This window comes from Quercus lobata, chromosome 10 (assembly GCF_001633185.2).
Source record: "Quercus lobata isolate SW786 chromosome 10, ValleyOak3.0 Primary Assembly, whole genome shotgun sequence".
Lineage (NCBI taxonomy): Eukaryota > Viridiplantae > Streptophyta > Magnoliopsida > Fagales > Fagaceae > Quercus > Quercus lobata.
Window position 1 is genome coordinate 29,737,915 of NC_044913.1, and position 12,116 is coordinate 29,750,030.

At 34.1% G+C, this 12,116-nt stretch overlaps 2 protein-coding genes across 4 annotated transcripts; one reads left to right on the top strand and one right to left on the bottom strand.

Moving 5' to 3' along the window:
* Positions 1 to 204: 204 nt before the first annotated feature.
* Positions 205 to 7,798, bottom strand: LOC115966086 (TMV resistance protein N-like). 3 transcript variants are annotated; one of them, XM_031085421.1, is made up of 6 exons: positions 7,084 to 7,798; positions 3,150 to 4,251; positions 2,705 to 3,046; positions 1,549 to 2,619; positions 659 to 1,140; positions 205 to 483 (listed from the first exon to the last, which is right to left on the bottom strand). In XM_031085421.1, exons 1-5 carry the CDS (start codon positions 7,575 to 7,577, stop codon positions 1,108 to 1,110), a joined length of 3,042 nt encoding a protein of 1,013 aa, XP_030941281.1. In that variant the 5' UTR covers positions 7,578 to 7,798; the 3' UTR covers positions 205 to 483; positions 659 to 1,107. The 3 variants fall into 3 exon arrangements, with proteins under 3 accessions (XP_030941281.1, XP_030941280.1, XP_030941282.1); XM_031085420.1 differs by having other exon boundaries at positions 1,549 to 2,622; XM_031085422.1 differs by lacking the exons at positions 205 to 483; positions 659 to 1,140 and having other exon boundaries at positions 2,529 to 2,622; positions 2,705 to 2,735; positions 2,872 to 3,046.
* A 92-nt stretch (positions 7,799 to 7,890) lies between these two features.
* Positions 7,891 to 11,490, top strand: LOC115965664 (L10-interacting MYB domain-containing protein-like). The gene is made up of 4 exons (XM_031084938.1): positions 7,891 to 8,186; positions 8,551 to 8,584; positions 10,901 to 11,248; positions 11,339 to 11,490. The coding sequence occupies exons 3-4, from the start codon at positions 10,901 to 10,903 to the stop codon at positions 11,441 to 11,443; spliced, it is 453 nt and encodes a 150-aa protein (XP_030940798.1). The 5' UTR covers positions 7,891 to 8,186; positions 8,551 to 8,584; the 3' UTR covers positions 11,444 to 11,490.
* Positions 11,491 to 12,116: the final 626 nt, after the last annotated feature.

Sequence of the window (12,116 nt, forward strand, 5' to 3'; positions counted from 1 at the left end):
ATTAATTGCATGTGAGAATAATATATGTGATAAATTCTATCTTATTTCCATGAATAATTGAGTTGATTTTACTTGTAGTTTTTCTCATGAATTAGAATAAGGTGTGAGTATTTATTTATATACTAACGTTGTAGTTAGCACTATTTTTCGAAATTACTATCCAACTTGTTTTGAAAATAATCTAAAGAGAAGGTCAACTTTGGGAAAAAGGGCCCAAATTTTCTTCTTTCCATTTGATTACACATTGAAGTGGCATGCATCTATTGTAATCTCCTATGGAAAATTATAGCAAATACCATAAATAGAACAGCAAAAGTGCCGACCCTCTAACAAAATTGAACAAAAATGATGAGCACACAATCAATTGCACATATCTTCTATCACTTTGGTTTCAAAAGAAATTGCACACATCTTCTTGCCTGCTAGCAATGTGATAATATCTCGTTGCCAAAAAAAGTCCAATAATTTCATCGTATCCAAAATCTGGCAAGTAGCAAAAATAAGAATCACGAATTACTGAACTAGAATGGCCCGTGTCACAAATTATTAAAAAAGAATAAGAAAAAAAAGTATATGCCAAATTGCCAATGAATTAAAAGAAAAAAAAAAATACAGCTACAAACAAGTTCCATAGAGAAAGAGAGAGATTGTGACTTACACCAAAAATCAGGAAAAAAGAACCCTGCAAATTCATCAAAGCTGCCACTTTCACGGGGATTCCTCTTCCTCACAATCAGAGTTTCCTTGTAATTGTGTGCTTAAATTTCCAAACAAATTTCCCAAAATTGGAGTGAATCTTTCAATTAGATTAGAGAGTCGAATCCTTTTTGGTTGTGGTATGTTTCCATCATTAGAGTTAGAGGTACCTTCTCCACTAGGTCCAGCCTCATCCCCACCAAGTCATCATGACTTCGCTTAATTTTGGTATTTTTTGTTGAATCTTCTAAATCATTGTCATAAGGAGTGATGCTACAGCTGCTAGGCCTAACCATATTTTGTTTGAGATCTTCAACATCCTGCTCAAATACCAAATGGGCACCACATTTTGTAACCTTCAAGCCTAGACCATCGGTTTCAAATATGATCTCAATCTGACTGAATCCATTATCATCGACTTGATTCAATGCTTGTTTCCAGCCCCTATTGAAAAATAGAGAGGGAAAATATTGCAACCAAAGGTGATGCGATTTAATCTTACAAAATTCATCAGATAAAGGAAAGTTCAATATGGTACATTCATATTCGTTGGCTCTAATGGAACACACAAGCTCATGTGTAATTTTGGAATATCTCCAATTAGGTTGGTTAACTGGATGATGCTCTTGGAATATAAAAGCAACACATATAGCAATTCCCATCAATTTATTACATAAATCTGATGGCACTTGTGCACTTATTGACTCTCCCACACTTTGATGGCTAAACCAATTTGGAATTTCACTTCCAGGAATTTGGAAACCACATGACTCTCCGTCTAGCTTACAGTGTTTCTGAAACAAACAAATCATGATACTTAGAACTTTACATGAGAGAGAGAGAGAGAGAGACCTTGATGAAATAACGTCTTGACATTGTTAACAACATGTCACTATAGCCTTGATTCTCAATCAATTTGTCACAATTGAGAAGACAAAATTCTGGATGAAAATCATCTTCTGGTCTGAATGATAATGTTTCCAATGAGGTACACTCTGTTGCATCAATTGCTTTAATACTTAATGGAAGCTTGGGCAATGATTGAAGACTTGTGCAACCACTCAAATAAAGCCTTTGCAGTTTAGATAGTTCAATGATGCTTTTAGGAAGGCAAACAAAATTATTTCCTCTTAGATTTAAATTTTCTAAAGATGACATGGAGCCAAGAATATAAGGAATTGCTTGAAGATTGCAATAACTTAGATCCAGATCGGTCAAAGACCATAAGCCTGATAAAGAATGCTCTAACATAGCCATGGGATTTGGACTTCTTCTTCCGTGCATTAAAGGAAAACTGAGGAACTTATTTGATGATTTAGGTGATAACTCTTTACATCCATGTAGATGTAGTACTTTTAGATAATTTAAGGAAGGTAGCTCTCTTATAGCAGTTTCAGTTAGATCAAGCTCCTCCAAACCTTCAAGATTCCCCAAGTTCTCTGGTAATTTGTAAAGTTTTGAGCATCCAGATAAACTAAGAGTTTTTAGAGACGTCAAACTACAAATGGCATCAGGAAGACTTGAAAGGTTTTTGCAGTATCCTAAATCCAATTTAATAAGCCCAGTTAAATGCTCCACAAATAATGGTAGATCTTTGATATCAGTCTCGTTCAAATAAAGCTCTGACAAACGTGACATATTTCCCACAATCTTAGGAAACTTCTTCAATCTTGAACAACCAGAAAGAACAAAAATTTCAAGAGATTCCAAGTTGATCTTGTGTGGAAAGCTTTCAAGGCGTTCGCAACCATTCAGATCCAATCGAATAAGCAATTTAAGATTTCCAAGAGATTCATGAATCTTATACAAACTTGTGCAATGTCGAAGAATTAGTTGCTTAAGATTTGGGACTCCACTAAGGTTCGGGGTTTCAATCAAGTTTTGAGAGTCACTCAAGTCTATGAGTTTTAACCCATCTAAATTCTGCTATAAACAAATAATTAATTAGATAAACTCAAGCCTTAACGAAAAGGAAGCGAATACACATTTGCATAAATGAAAATCTTACCATAGTTCCTTTCCACAGTTGTTTGATGTTGCTGCAATGCATTATGAATTCAACAAGTTTGTTTGGTTTGAAACTTGTTGGCATAGATTTTAAAGGATATCCATGCCATTCTATAATGTGTAACTCATTAGGGAGATATTTGAGTCCTTGTGGAAGTTGCACATTACCTTTAATTTGGCCTTGTAGTAGTTGCACATTACCTCTAATGAGGCCTTGTGGAGCTTGCACATTACCAATTTTAAGCAATCTCAATTTTTTTATCTTTGAAAAGGCTTTAGCATTCAATTGTTCCTCTTTATGAATAGGTTTTTTTAGAACTATGCCTTCAACTACCTCTGTTCCCTAATGACCAAGAATGGCGAGTTTATAAAAATTGGAAATTTTAGAAGAATATATATATATATATATATATATATATAATTTCATGTTTTGATTAGTAACTTACTGTATTATTCTTCAACACATGAAGGATATCGTCATACAGCCACAACCTACTACGTCCACCCGGCTCTTTAGGAGATTCACGACGAACAATTTCTTGACCCATTTCTTGTAGCAAATCATGCATCCACAAAGTTCCCATTTCATTAATGGTAATGAGACATTTGTCCATAAGAACATCAATATTATAGTCTGGATAGTAACCAAAACTTTCTAGTATATCTCTTATGCAATATACATCCTCTCCTTTGAAGAAACATGCAATATGTAAAAATAGTTCCTTTTGTGTATCCATTAGCCCATCAAAATTTATTTGAAGTATATCCATAATGTTGCTATCAAGTTCTGCTTTTAGTTTATCTCGAGCACTCTTCCATGCATCCATTCTTCTACCAAATAATGCAGAACCTAATACTTTAAGTGCTAAAGGAAGGCCATTAGCATAATTCACAAAATCCTTAGACAAATCCCCATAATTTTCCTCAGGATGGGGTTTCTTGAAAGCTCTACAACTAAAAAGCTCCAAAGCTTCATCATCATTCAACCCTTTAGCTATATATATATCATCCATTCCATGTCTTCTCAACAAATGGCTATCTCTACTTGTTACAATAATTCTACTCCCTAGACCATACCAATCATGTTTCCCTGCTAATGCTTCTAGTTGTTCTTCTCTGTCCACATCATCAAGAACAATAAGAACCTTCTTATTACGTAATCTGTTCCTTAAAAGATTGACTCCCTCACGAACATCCCATATGTTTATCTTGCTTTCCATAAGGATTTTAGAAAGAAGTTGTTTCTGTAAAGAAAATAGACATTGATTTTTAGTTTCTTCTCTAATATTAGCAATAAAGATGCTAGTTTCAAAGTTACTAGAAATTTTTTTATAAATTTCTTCTGCGAGAGTTGTTTTACCCATTCCTCCCATCCCGCAAATCCCTACAAAGCGAACACTACTCAACCCTTCATTCAAATATGGATCCAACATTTCTTTCACACGGGAGTCTATTCCAACAAGGTCCTTAGAATCAGTACTTGAGAATTTGCAATTCAATTCAGTAAATATGCTTTTAAGAATTTCTTGGATAACTATTGATTCATGTCTACAAAGAAGATAGCAAAACAATCATTTTGATGAGACAAAGTTCGTCACATTATGAACATAAAACAGTTAGCATAACTATAATCTTAGCAAAATGAGACAAAGTTAGCCACATTATGAATACAAAATATTTAAGATAAATACAATCTTATTTCGTTCAGTAGTTAAAATGGAATTCAAAAAGTGTATAATATAGCACTATTTGAGGTTTGATTTGTTTGGCAAATCATACAGACTAATAGAGAACCATGTAGTTACTTATTTAATGAGTTATAAGAGTGAACTTAATTTTATTAGTCCTTTGTCTTATGCTTCTTTGATTTCTATTTTCGTACACTTTTTTTGTCTTTTTTTTTTCATAATAAGAAAAAAGATGATAACTAATAGACCGCTGAACTATTTAAGCTTCGGGCCTATTTACTTGTTCATGACGTTTTTTAGAACCAGCTCATCAAAGCTATTCTGCAGCAAATGTGAATTAGTGAGACAATGAGGCTAAAAAGATTAGTCATCATCAGTTGTTGTGATAAGTGTCATGGTTATGGTCGTGCACTGTTGCAAATCATACCAATAGCCTTTTGAATCTGAAATTTACAGCTTTCAAAATGCTTCCCATCTGTTTATTTCCAAAATGTAATTTGGCCATGATCATTTTTAACTTGATTTTTTATTTGTTATAAAGATTCTTGTTAAACTTATCTCCATTTTAACATTACCTTATTGACACCTAACTTTGTTAATAAGATCACCTATAATCTATTGATAACAATTTCAAACACCTGCTAAAATTATATGGGTGCTAAAATTATATGGGAATGGGAAATCTACTACGAAAAGAGCTATATATGGGATTTTTTTTTTTTGATACAAAACACACACACACGCATATATATATATATATATATATATATATATATCAGCAATACAAACTGGAAAAACTTAATTATGAACTTCGGAAATTATAAGTGTGGAGCCAAGGAGATTTAGAGCAAGTTAGGCCTAGGCCGGAATCTGAAAGGGCCCAACCAGATGTTCAAATGGGTATGTGGGCTCGGATAGACTGGGGAAAAAGATTGTCCAAAGAAGCAATTGGTCCAAGGCTGAGGGAAGAATAGACTGACCAGGTTGAAGAGTTGTTGTACCAAGCCAATTGTGTTGGTCCGAGGAAGGTAATAGTAATTAGCCCCAACAAGAATTGGAGGAAGCTTCCTGACGAAGCCATCGTCCCCTCTACATTAAATGCTCTGCAATAACTAATCATCCCGCATTAATGACTGAATGATACCTAAATAGTGCCATAACAGCCTGTTACCTGCTCATCATGGCCTCAAAAGGAGGGAAGGAGAAGGATGGGACAATTATCTTGCATGAAGAATCATCTACCCCCAGGTGGACAGCTAGGATCGAAGCATTAGAACTATAAATAGGAAGAGATCCCCCATGTACAGGGATTTGATCTTGAAAAAGAGAGAGAAAAGGAGAGAGCACTTGTAATATTGAGAACAACCCAAACCTGTATTTTGACCTAAGTGTAAACATTCCTCGGAAATTCCAAGGAAGAAGAAATAAGATTCAAGTCTTAACATATCACACAAACTTGACTTCTGAGTTCTGGCACTATATTTTCAATTCTCTTTGTGGACATACTGTTTTAGACTCAACTGTTGGCCAAAATGGCCCATTAGCATTAATTTTTGAAATATTTAGCAACAGAGCACTGTTTCGGAAATAATTAGGGAAATACCACTTTTTCGGGCCCTATAGCGGCGTTTTCCTGCAAAATTTTTTTATAAGTCCCATAACAGGTTCAAGGGGCCCTATAGTGGCGTTTTTAAGCCCTATAGTGACGTTTTTGGGGCCTATAGCGGCGTTTTCCTGCAAAATTTTTTTTATAAGTCCCATAACAGGTTCAATGGGCCCTATAGTGGCGTTTTTAAGACCTATAGTGACGTTTTTGGGCCCTATAGCGGCGTTTTCCTGCAAAATTTTTTTTATAAGTCCCCATAACAGGTTCAAGGGGCCCTATAGTGGCGTTTTTTAAGCCCTATAGTGACGTTTTCGGGCCCTATAGCGGCGTTTTCGGAAAAAGTGGTACTTCCCTAATTATTTCCGAAACAGTGCTCTGTTGCTAAATATTTCAAAAATTAATGCTAATGGGCCATTTTGGCCCTCAACTGTTGGTCCTAAAAGCCCATCTCTAACAAATTAATTTCCTTCGATACAAGCCCAACCCATCAACTAGGGTCTTCGAATTTTAGCCTATACAATAAGCTTGTTAATTATACATGGGACAAACTGGCAAAACTTAAGTATAGTTTCTCAAGTGCAATACATTAGATTTTTCTAATTAAATTCAAATATATGACTGCATTGACCAACAAAACATAAACAATGTTATCTTTTCTAAGGACAATTAAATTTAATGCAACTTTGTGTTTGAATTTAATTTGAGGACCAAATATACTGTGCTCAAGGTATTGTACCTAAATTTTAGCCTAAAGTATATATGTCTAAGCACAATTGTCCTAATCATGGCCTGGTATAAGTCTTACCAAGTTCTAGTCTTTGTTTGTCCATATTGAGTAGTTCAATAATAGAATACCATGCCTCAAAGGTTCTTCAGCCAAAGTCCAACTTGATCTTATAATTTCCCAAGTTCATAATATACATTTAGGGGACAAGCTGAAAGTTTCTCTAGTTTGATTGGACTTGAAAAAGCTAATAAAATTAGTCTTGTTAATGAACAGGGAAGTCAGCAATAGAGTTTTAGCGTAGAACATTATGATATTGATAATAATTTGAACAAAATTACTCAGCAAAAGACAGATGTTACCTATCATGTAAATGCCATCCGGAGATATTGCCCACTTCTTTCAAAGCACCTTTCCATGCTTGTACATCTTCAGTGCTGACCTTAGGATCTTTTTCATGTTTAGCAAAGGCTTCAACGAGAGTTCCCATCTGGTTCCGTACATCAGAGGGATCCAAATGGAAAAATACTGGCAAAACTGTCAACCCGATCACCTTCATGCATCCAACAATCTTTGCTAGTTCAATCAAGCACCACCTTGAAGAAGCGTAGTTTGGTGAGAGAACAACGATCGCATACTTGGACTCTTCTATTGCTTTCAAGAGTTCTGCAGAAATATATTTTCCTCGCTCAAGTTTCTCATCATCCCTAAAGGTGATAATACCTTTCTGTTTCAAAGCAGTATAGAGATGGTCTGTAAAAGTCTTGCGGGTGTCAACACCGCAAAAACTAAGGAAGACATCATATTTCCAAGAAGAAGAAGAGGAAGAGGAAGAGGAAGCTGTTTGAGTGGCCATGGAAGCAACTGGAAATTTACCAGCTTGTAAAACGATGTACCAGATAACCAGAGAATGTTAACAGAGTTGGAGAATATAGGAACAAAAATAAGAGAATTTTAGTGTCTATCGATGAATTTGCAAATTAGGATTGAGATTCTCTGTATTTTGACTGGTAGGCACTATGAGAAAGATAGTCAACAATTCATTTTATTATTAGTGTTTGTGTGCAAGTAGCCGCCCTCCTCTTCCTGATCCAACCACCATCATAATTGTTAAAGGGAACAAGCATATAAAGTGCCCGTTTGGTTCCACTTTTTCAGCCCAAAACGGGCGTTTTCAAAAAAGCTGGGCCCAAATGTGCGTTTGGTAACTTCAAAACGCAACTTTTATAAAAAAGTTGCGTTTTGAACTTTTAGAAAAGCTGAAGGGAAAACGCGCAACGGAAATGGAGGCTCCCTGGTCCATAAATCAAAACGCGCACAGCGCGTTTTGTTATATTACCGTTGCAAAGATGGAAAGACCGAAATACCCACACATTTTCTGTGCGCGTTGTGCCCTCATCTCTCATCTCTGCTCTCCCTTCGCATTTGACGCCTCCATCTGTTCTCTCTGCCGTGCTCTGCCTTCGTAAGTTTCATCTCTGTCTTTTTTCTTCTTCCGCTTCGCCTTCCTCTTCTTCTTCCGCTTCGCCTTCCTCTTCTTCTTCTTTCTTTCTTTCTTTCTGGTTCTTCCTCTCCGTAAGTCTTTCTGTAGTTTTGGATTGTGGTTTGTTTTATGGGTAGTGATTTTTCTGTGTGTTCTTTGGGTTGATTTGTCATGGGTATGGGTTGTTTTGATTTGGACCGAACCGGGGTTGATTCTCATGGGTCTGATTTGGGTTTTTTTGGTTTTGATTTCTCTGTTCTTTGGTTGATTTCTCATGGATTTGGGTTTGATTTCTCTGTTCTTTGGTTGATTTCTCACTTTTGGTGTGTGGGTTTTGATTTCTCAGGTACCAAAAACACTGATCTGCTACCAAAAACCAGGTACCAACACTGATCTGATTTTTTTTTTTTTTTACCGAGTGTGGGAAAAAAAATTTCGGATCTTGCTATGAATGGGTGTTGTTCCTTTACTTGTTTTGTTATTTGTTTTTGCTGATTGGAATATATAATGAAGTGTTAGTTTGATGAATATATAATGGGTATTGTGTTCGGATCTTGCTGATTGGAATATATACATGTTCTCATGAAGTGTTTTTGTTTATTTGTTTTGTTATAACAAAATTTCGGATCTTGCTATGAATGTGTATTAACTTGGAGATATTGTTATGCTTCAGTTGTGTTATATATTTCAGTTGCTATGAATGTGTAGAACTTATATATTTCAGTTGTGTTAGCTTGTGTTTTGGGGCCTGGGTTCATTTAACTTTTCTGACCAACAATTGGGGGTTGATATGAATGGTGGGGTATCTAATAAGTTGCCTTTGTCAAATTCCTGTGGGGAGTTTTTGCCGTACTCAGAGTCTTTTTTCAAGCCATTTAATGAACATCTTCAGTTTGATGTGCTTGGAAGCATGGGTCCAATGTAAAAATGTTGTATAAGCTTTATTTTTTGTTTTAAGGTATGAGTTTACACTTGTGTACGTAACAAATCATATTACTTGCCAATTCTACGTAACAAATCATATTATTTGCTCTTCTCTTTGGTGATTGATTAATTGAGATTGTGTTTTGAAAATTTGAAGCAGTTCATGTAACTTGCCAATTCTACCAGTAAAGTATAAATTCGAATCCCCTCAAGTTGAACGAAAACCCCATATCATTCCAAGCGCTGCCCTGTTAGAATTTTGTAGTGTACACATTATTAAAGGAATGTACTGATTGGAATTGGTCTATGGCATGAGAATTAGGCATCAAGTGGGCACTTTTTTTTTCCCTTTATTGCTTTTGTGCCTTAAAGTTCCTATAATCTGTAGGAATTGCTGTTTGAGTAACATTATTTGTTCACTTATTCTTGTTAAAATTTAGTGTACTAGAATATAGCTTGTGCGAAACGTTCTAACTCATAGAAGATGAACCTATTTTTCAAAATAAAAGATCTTATCGAGAGGGTAGACAGTTGCTAATGTGGTACTAACCTTTTTCAGATTGTATCATCTTATTGAAAATGAAATTTTGGAAAGAATTTGGTTTTCTGAGGAATAATTTTGAAATCTGAGGAATAATTTACTAATTATTCCTCAGAATGCTTGTAGCAACTTCTTCTCGAACTTGTGCCTCATATAATTCTATTGATAGACTTATGCCATGTTACATTGTCTTTTTGATTTGTTGAGCAATACTCTGTGCTGATTATTCGCATGTTAGTTATAATGATATTTCAGCTGTGTCCATGTGTTATGTAATGAACAAACTTTGGGTTGGTGTTCCTTGATGCGTAAATCCGGATATTGATGATTGGGTTGCTAGAATATGTAATCTGATCCGTAAATACAGTATTAAAATAAATAAATAAATAAAATCTAGAGCAATGCATGGTGCTTCTTGACTGACAATGAAGTTTGCCATCATTTGCATGTCCATTAGTTAAATAGGCATTATGTGAGATGATGAAAAGTTCATTATGGACAAAGTTTCAGTAGAATTTGGACGCATTTACATAGCAGATACAAACCACTAGCTATTTCACACAAGAAAAAAGTTTAATATACCCAATGAGAATGATGCTGAGTAGAAAGACTTTGTAACATTAAACGATTGGCTTTTCTTTGTGGAAAAAGAAATTATTAGTGGTATTAATACAGGGCTGCTATAGAACTATATGCTTTAGGCTAATGTTTTCATCTAACTTTATAACAATTCTAACAGGCTTTGTACCCTTTGGAAGTCTGGTTGCAGGTGTTAAAATTAAAAGCAGTATGATATATATATATATATATATATTATTTGGTAGAAATGAAAACTTGTTCGAATGAGGACTAGAACATTGGTCATGATTTAGTTTTAGGATTGTTATATTTGTATTGGGATTTGAATGGAATTAATATCTTGGTTTTAGGATTGTTATATTTTGGTTTGTATGATTTGTTCTCAAGGTTAATAACCTTGGATACTGCAGTTGATTTGTTGGATTAATTATTTTTAAGATCATTATATGGAGTTGTTAAATGTTTTGGGTAGTCTCATCTTCCTCTTTTCTGGATTCCCGTGTTCTCCTCTGGCCATATATTTTAATGCTCAGACTAGGTAGCAATTTTTTTTTTTTTTTGGATTTATTAGATCATGTTTGTAACTAGTTCACTAGATTGGAATATTATGAATTCTATTTTTTGCATTTCTTATGGTTGCTTAACTCTATAGATGGGTAAAAACAACACTTCCAACTCCAAGGCAAAAAAAACAAGAGCAGTATGGGTAGATCCAAGTTGGACAACTACTTTTTGTAACCTTTGTGTGGAAGAGATTGAAGCTGGGAATAAGGGAATCTTTGCTGCCTTAAGTGCCAAAGGTTGGAGCAATTTGGTAATCAAATTTCGTGATGAGACTGGTCTAAACTATGATAAGGAACAATTAAAATGTAGGTGGGATGTATTAAAAGCAGATTGGAGAGTGTGGGAAAAATTGAAGGGTGTTGACACAAATTTAGGTTGGGATGCAGTGAAGGGAACAATTGATGCTAGTGATGATTGGTGGGACATGAAGTTGAAGGTGAGTTGAATATTTTATTAATATGTAGCTAGTTTGAAATATTTATGTATATTATTGTAATATGAGTGAAATAACAATTACATTTTGTAGGAAGTACCCAAAGCTTCAAAATTTCGACATAAAGGTCTACAGAATCTACAACAACTTGATAGAATGTTTAGGGATATTGCAGCAACTGGAGCAGAACTCATGTAGTACAATTTTTTTTATATTTTTATGTAGTACAATTTAAACTTCGATTATTGGTATGTATTTTATTATCTTTTTACATTTTTATGTAGTACAATTTAAACTTGGATTATTGATGTATATTTTATCATCTTTTTACATTTTTATTTTGTGCTTCATGATGATGAAAATTATTTAGATTTAATTAATATTGATAAGAAGTCATTAATGGTAATAACAAATAATTATGACACTAAAAAAGAAAAATTGCCCAAACATTATTAAAATAATACCAATAATATATATATATATTATTGGTATTATTAAGTAGTAGGTTATTATTAGCTAACACTTGTGAGAAAAAATAATTTTTTTAGAAAGAGAAAAAAATAATTTTAATAGTCCGTTCAAATTAAAATTAGTATCAATTTTTATCACAATATTTTTACAATATTTTCACAATAAATCTTAAGTGGTAGGTTATTATTAGCTAATATTGGTAAGAAAAAAATAATTTTTTTAGAAAGAGAAAAATTGATTTAAGTATGATGAAGTAATTGATTTAAGTATGAAACAAACTCACATAAAAAAAAAAAAAGGTATGAAATAAATTCTCTTATATATACATTGTCCTTTTTGGTCATTTACCCCTCAAAAAGCCACTTTTATAAGTGCTAGCCAAACACTCAGCTTTTTCATT

What these genes read in the sequence shown, in the direction of transcription:
- LOC115966086 (XM_031085420.1), bottom strand. Translation starts at nt 7,577, where the DNA reads ATGGCCACTCAAACAGCTTCCTCTTCCTCTTCCTCTTCTTCTTCTTGG. An exon ending in ATGTGTTGAAGAATAATACA is followed by an intron (nt 3,047 to 3,149) that starts GTAAGTTACTAA and finishes CTTGGTCATTAG; the next exon opens with GGAACAGAGGTAGTTGAAGG. An exon ending in AACTGTGGAAAGGAACTATG is followed by an intron (nt 2,623 to 2,704) that starts GTAAGATTTTCA and finishes ATTTGTTTATAG; the next exon opens with CAGAATTTAGATGGGTTAAA.
- LOC115965664 (XM_031084938.1), top strand. Translation starts at nt 10,901, where the DNA reads ATGGGTAAAAACAACACTTCCAACTCCAAGGCAAAAAAAACAAGAGCA. An exon ending in GGTGGGACATGAAGTTGAAG is followed by an intron (nt 11,249 to 11,338) that starts GTGAGTTGAATA and finishes TACATTTTGTAG; the next exon opens with GAAGTACCCAAAGCTTCAAA.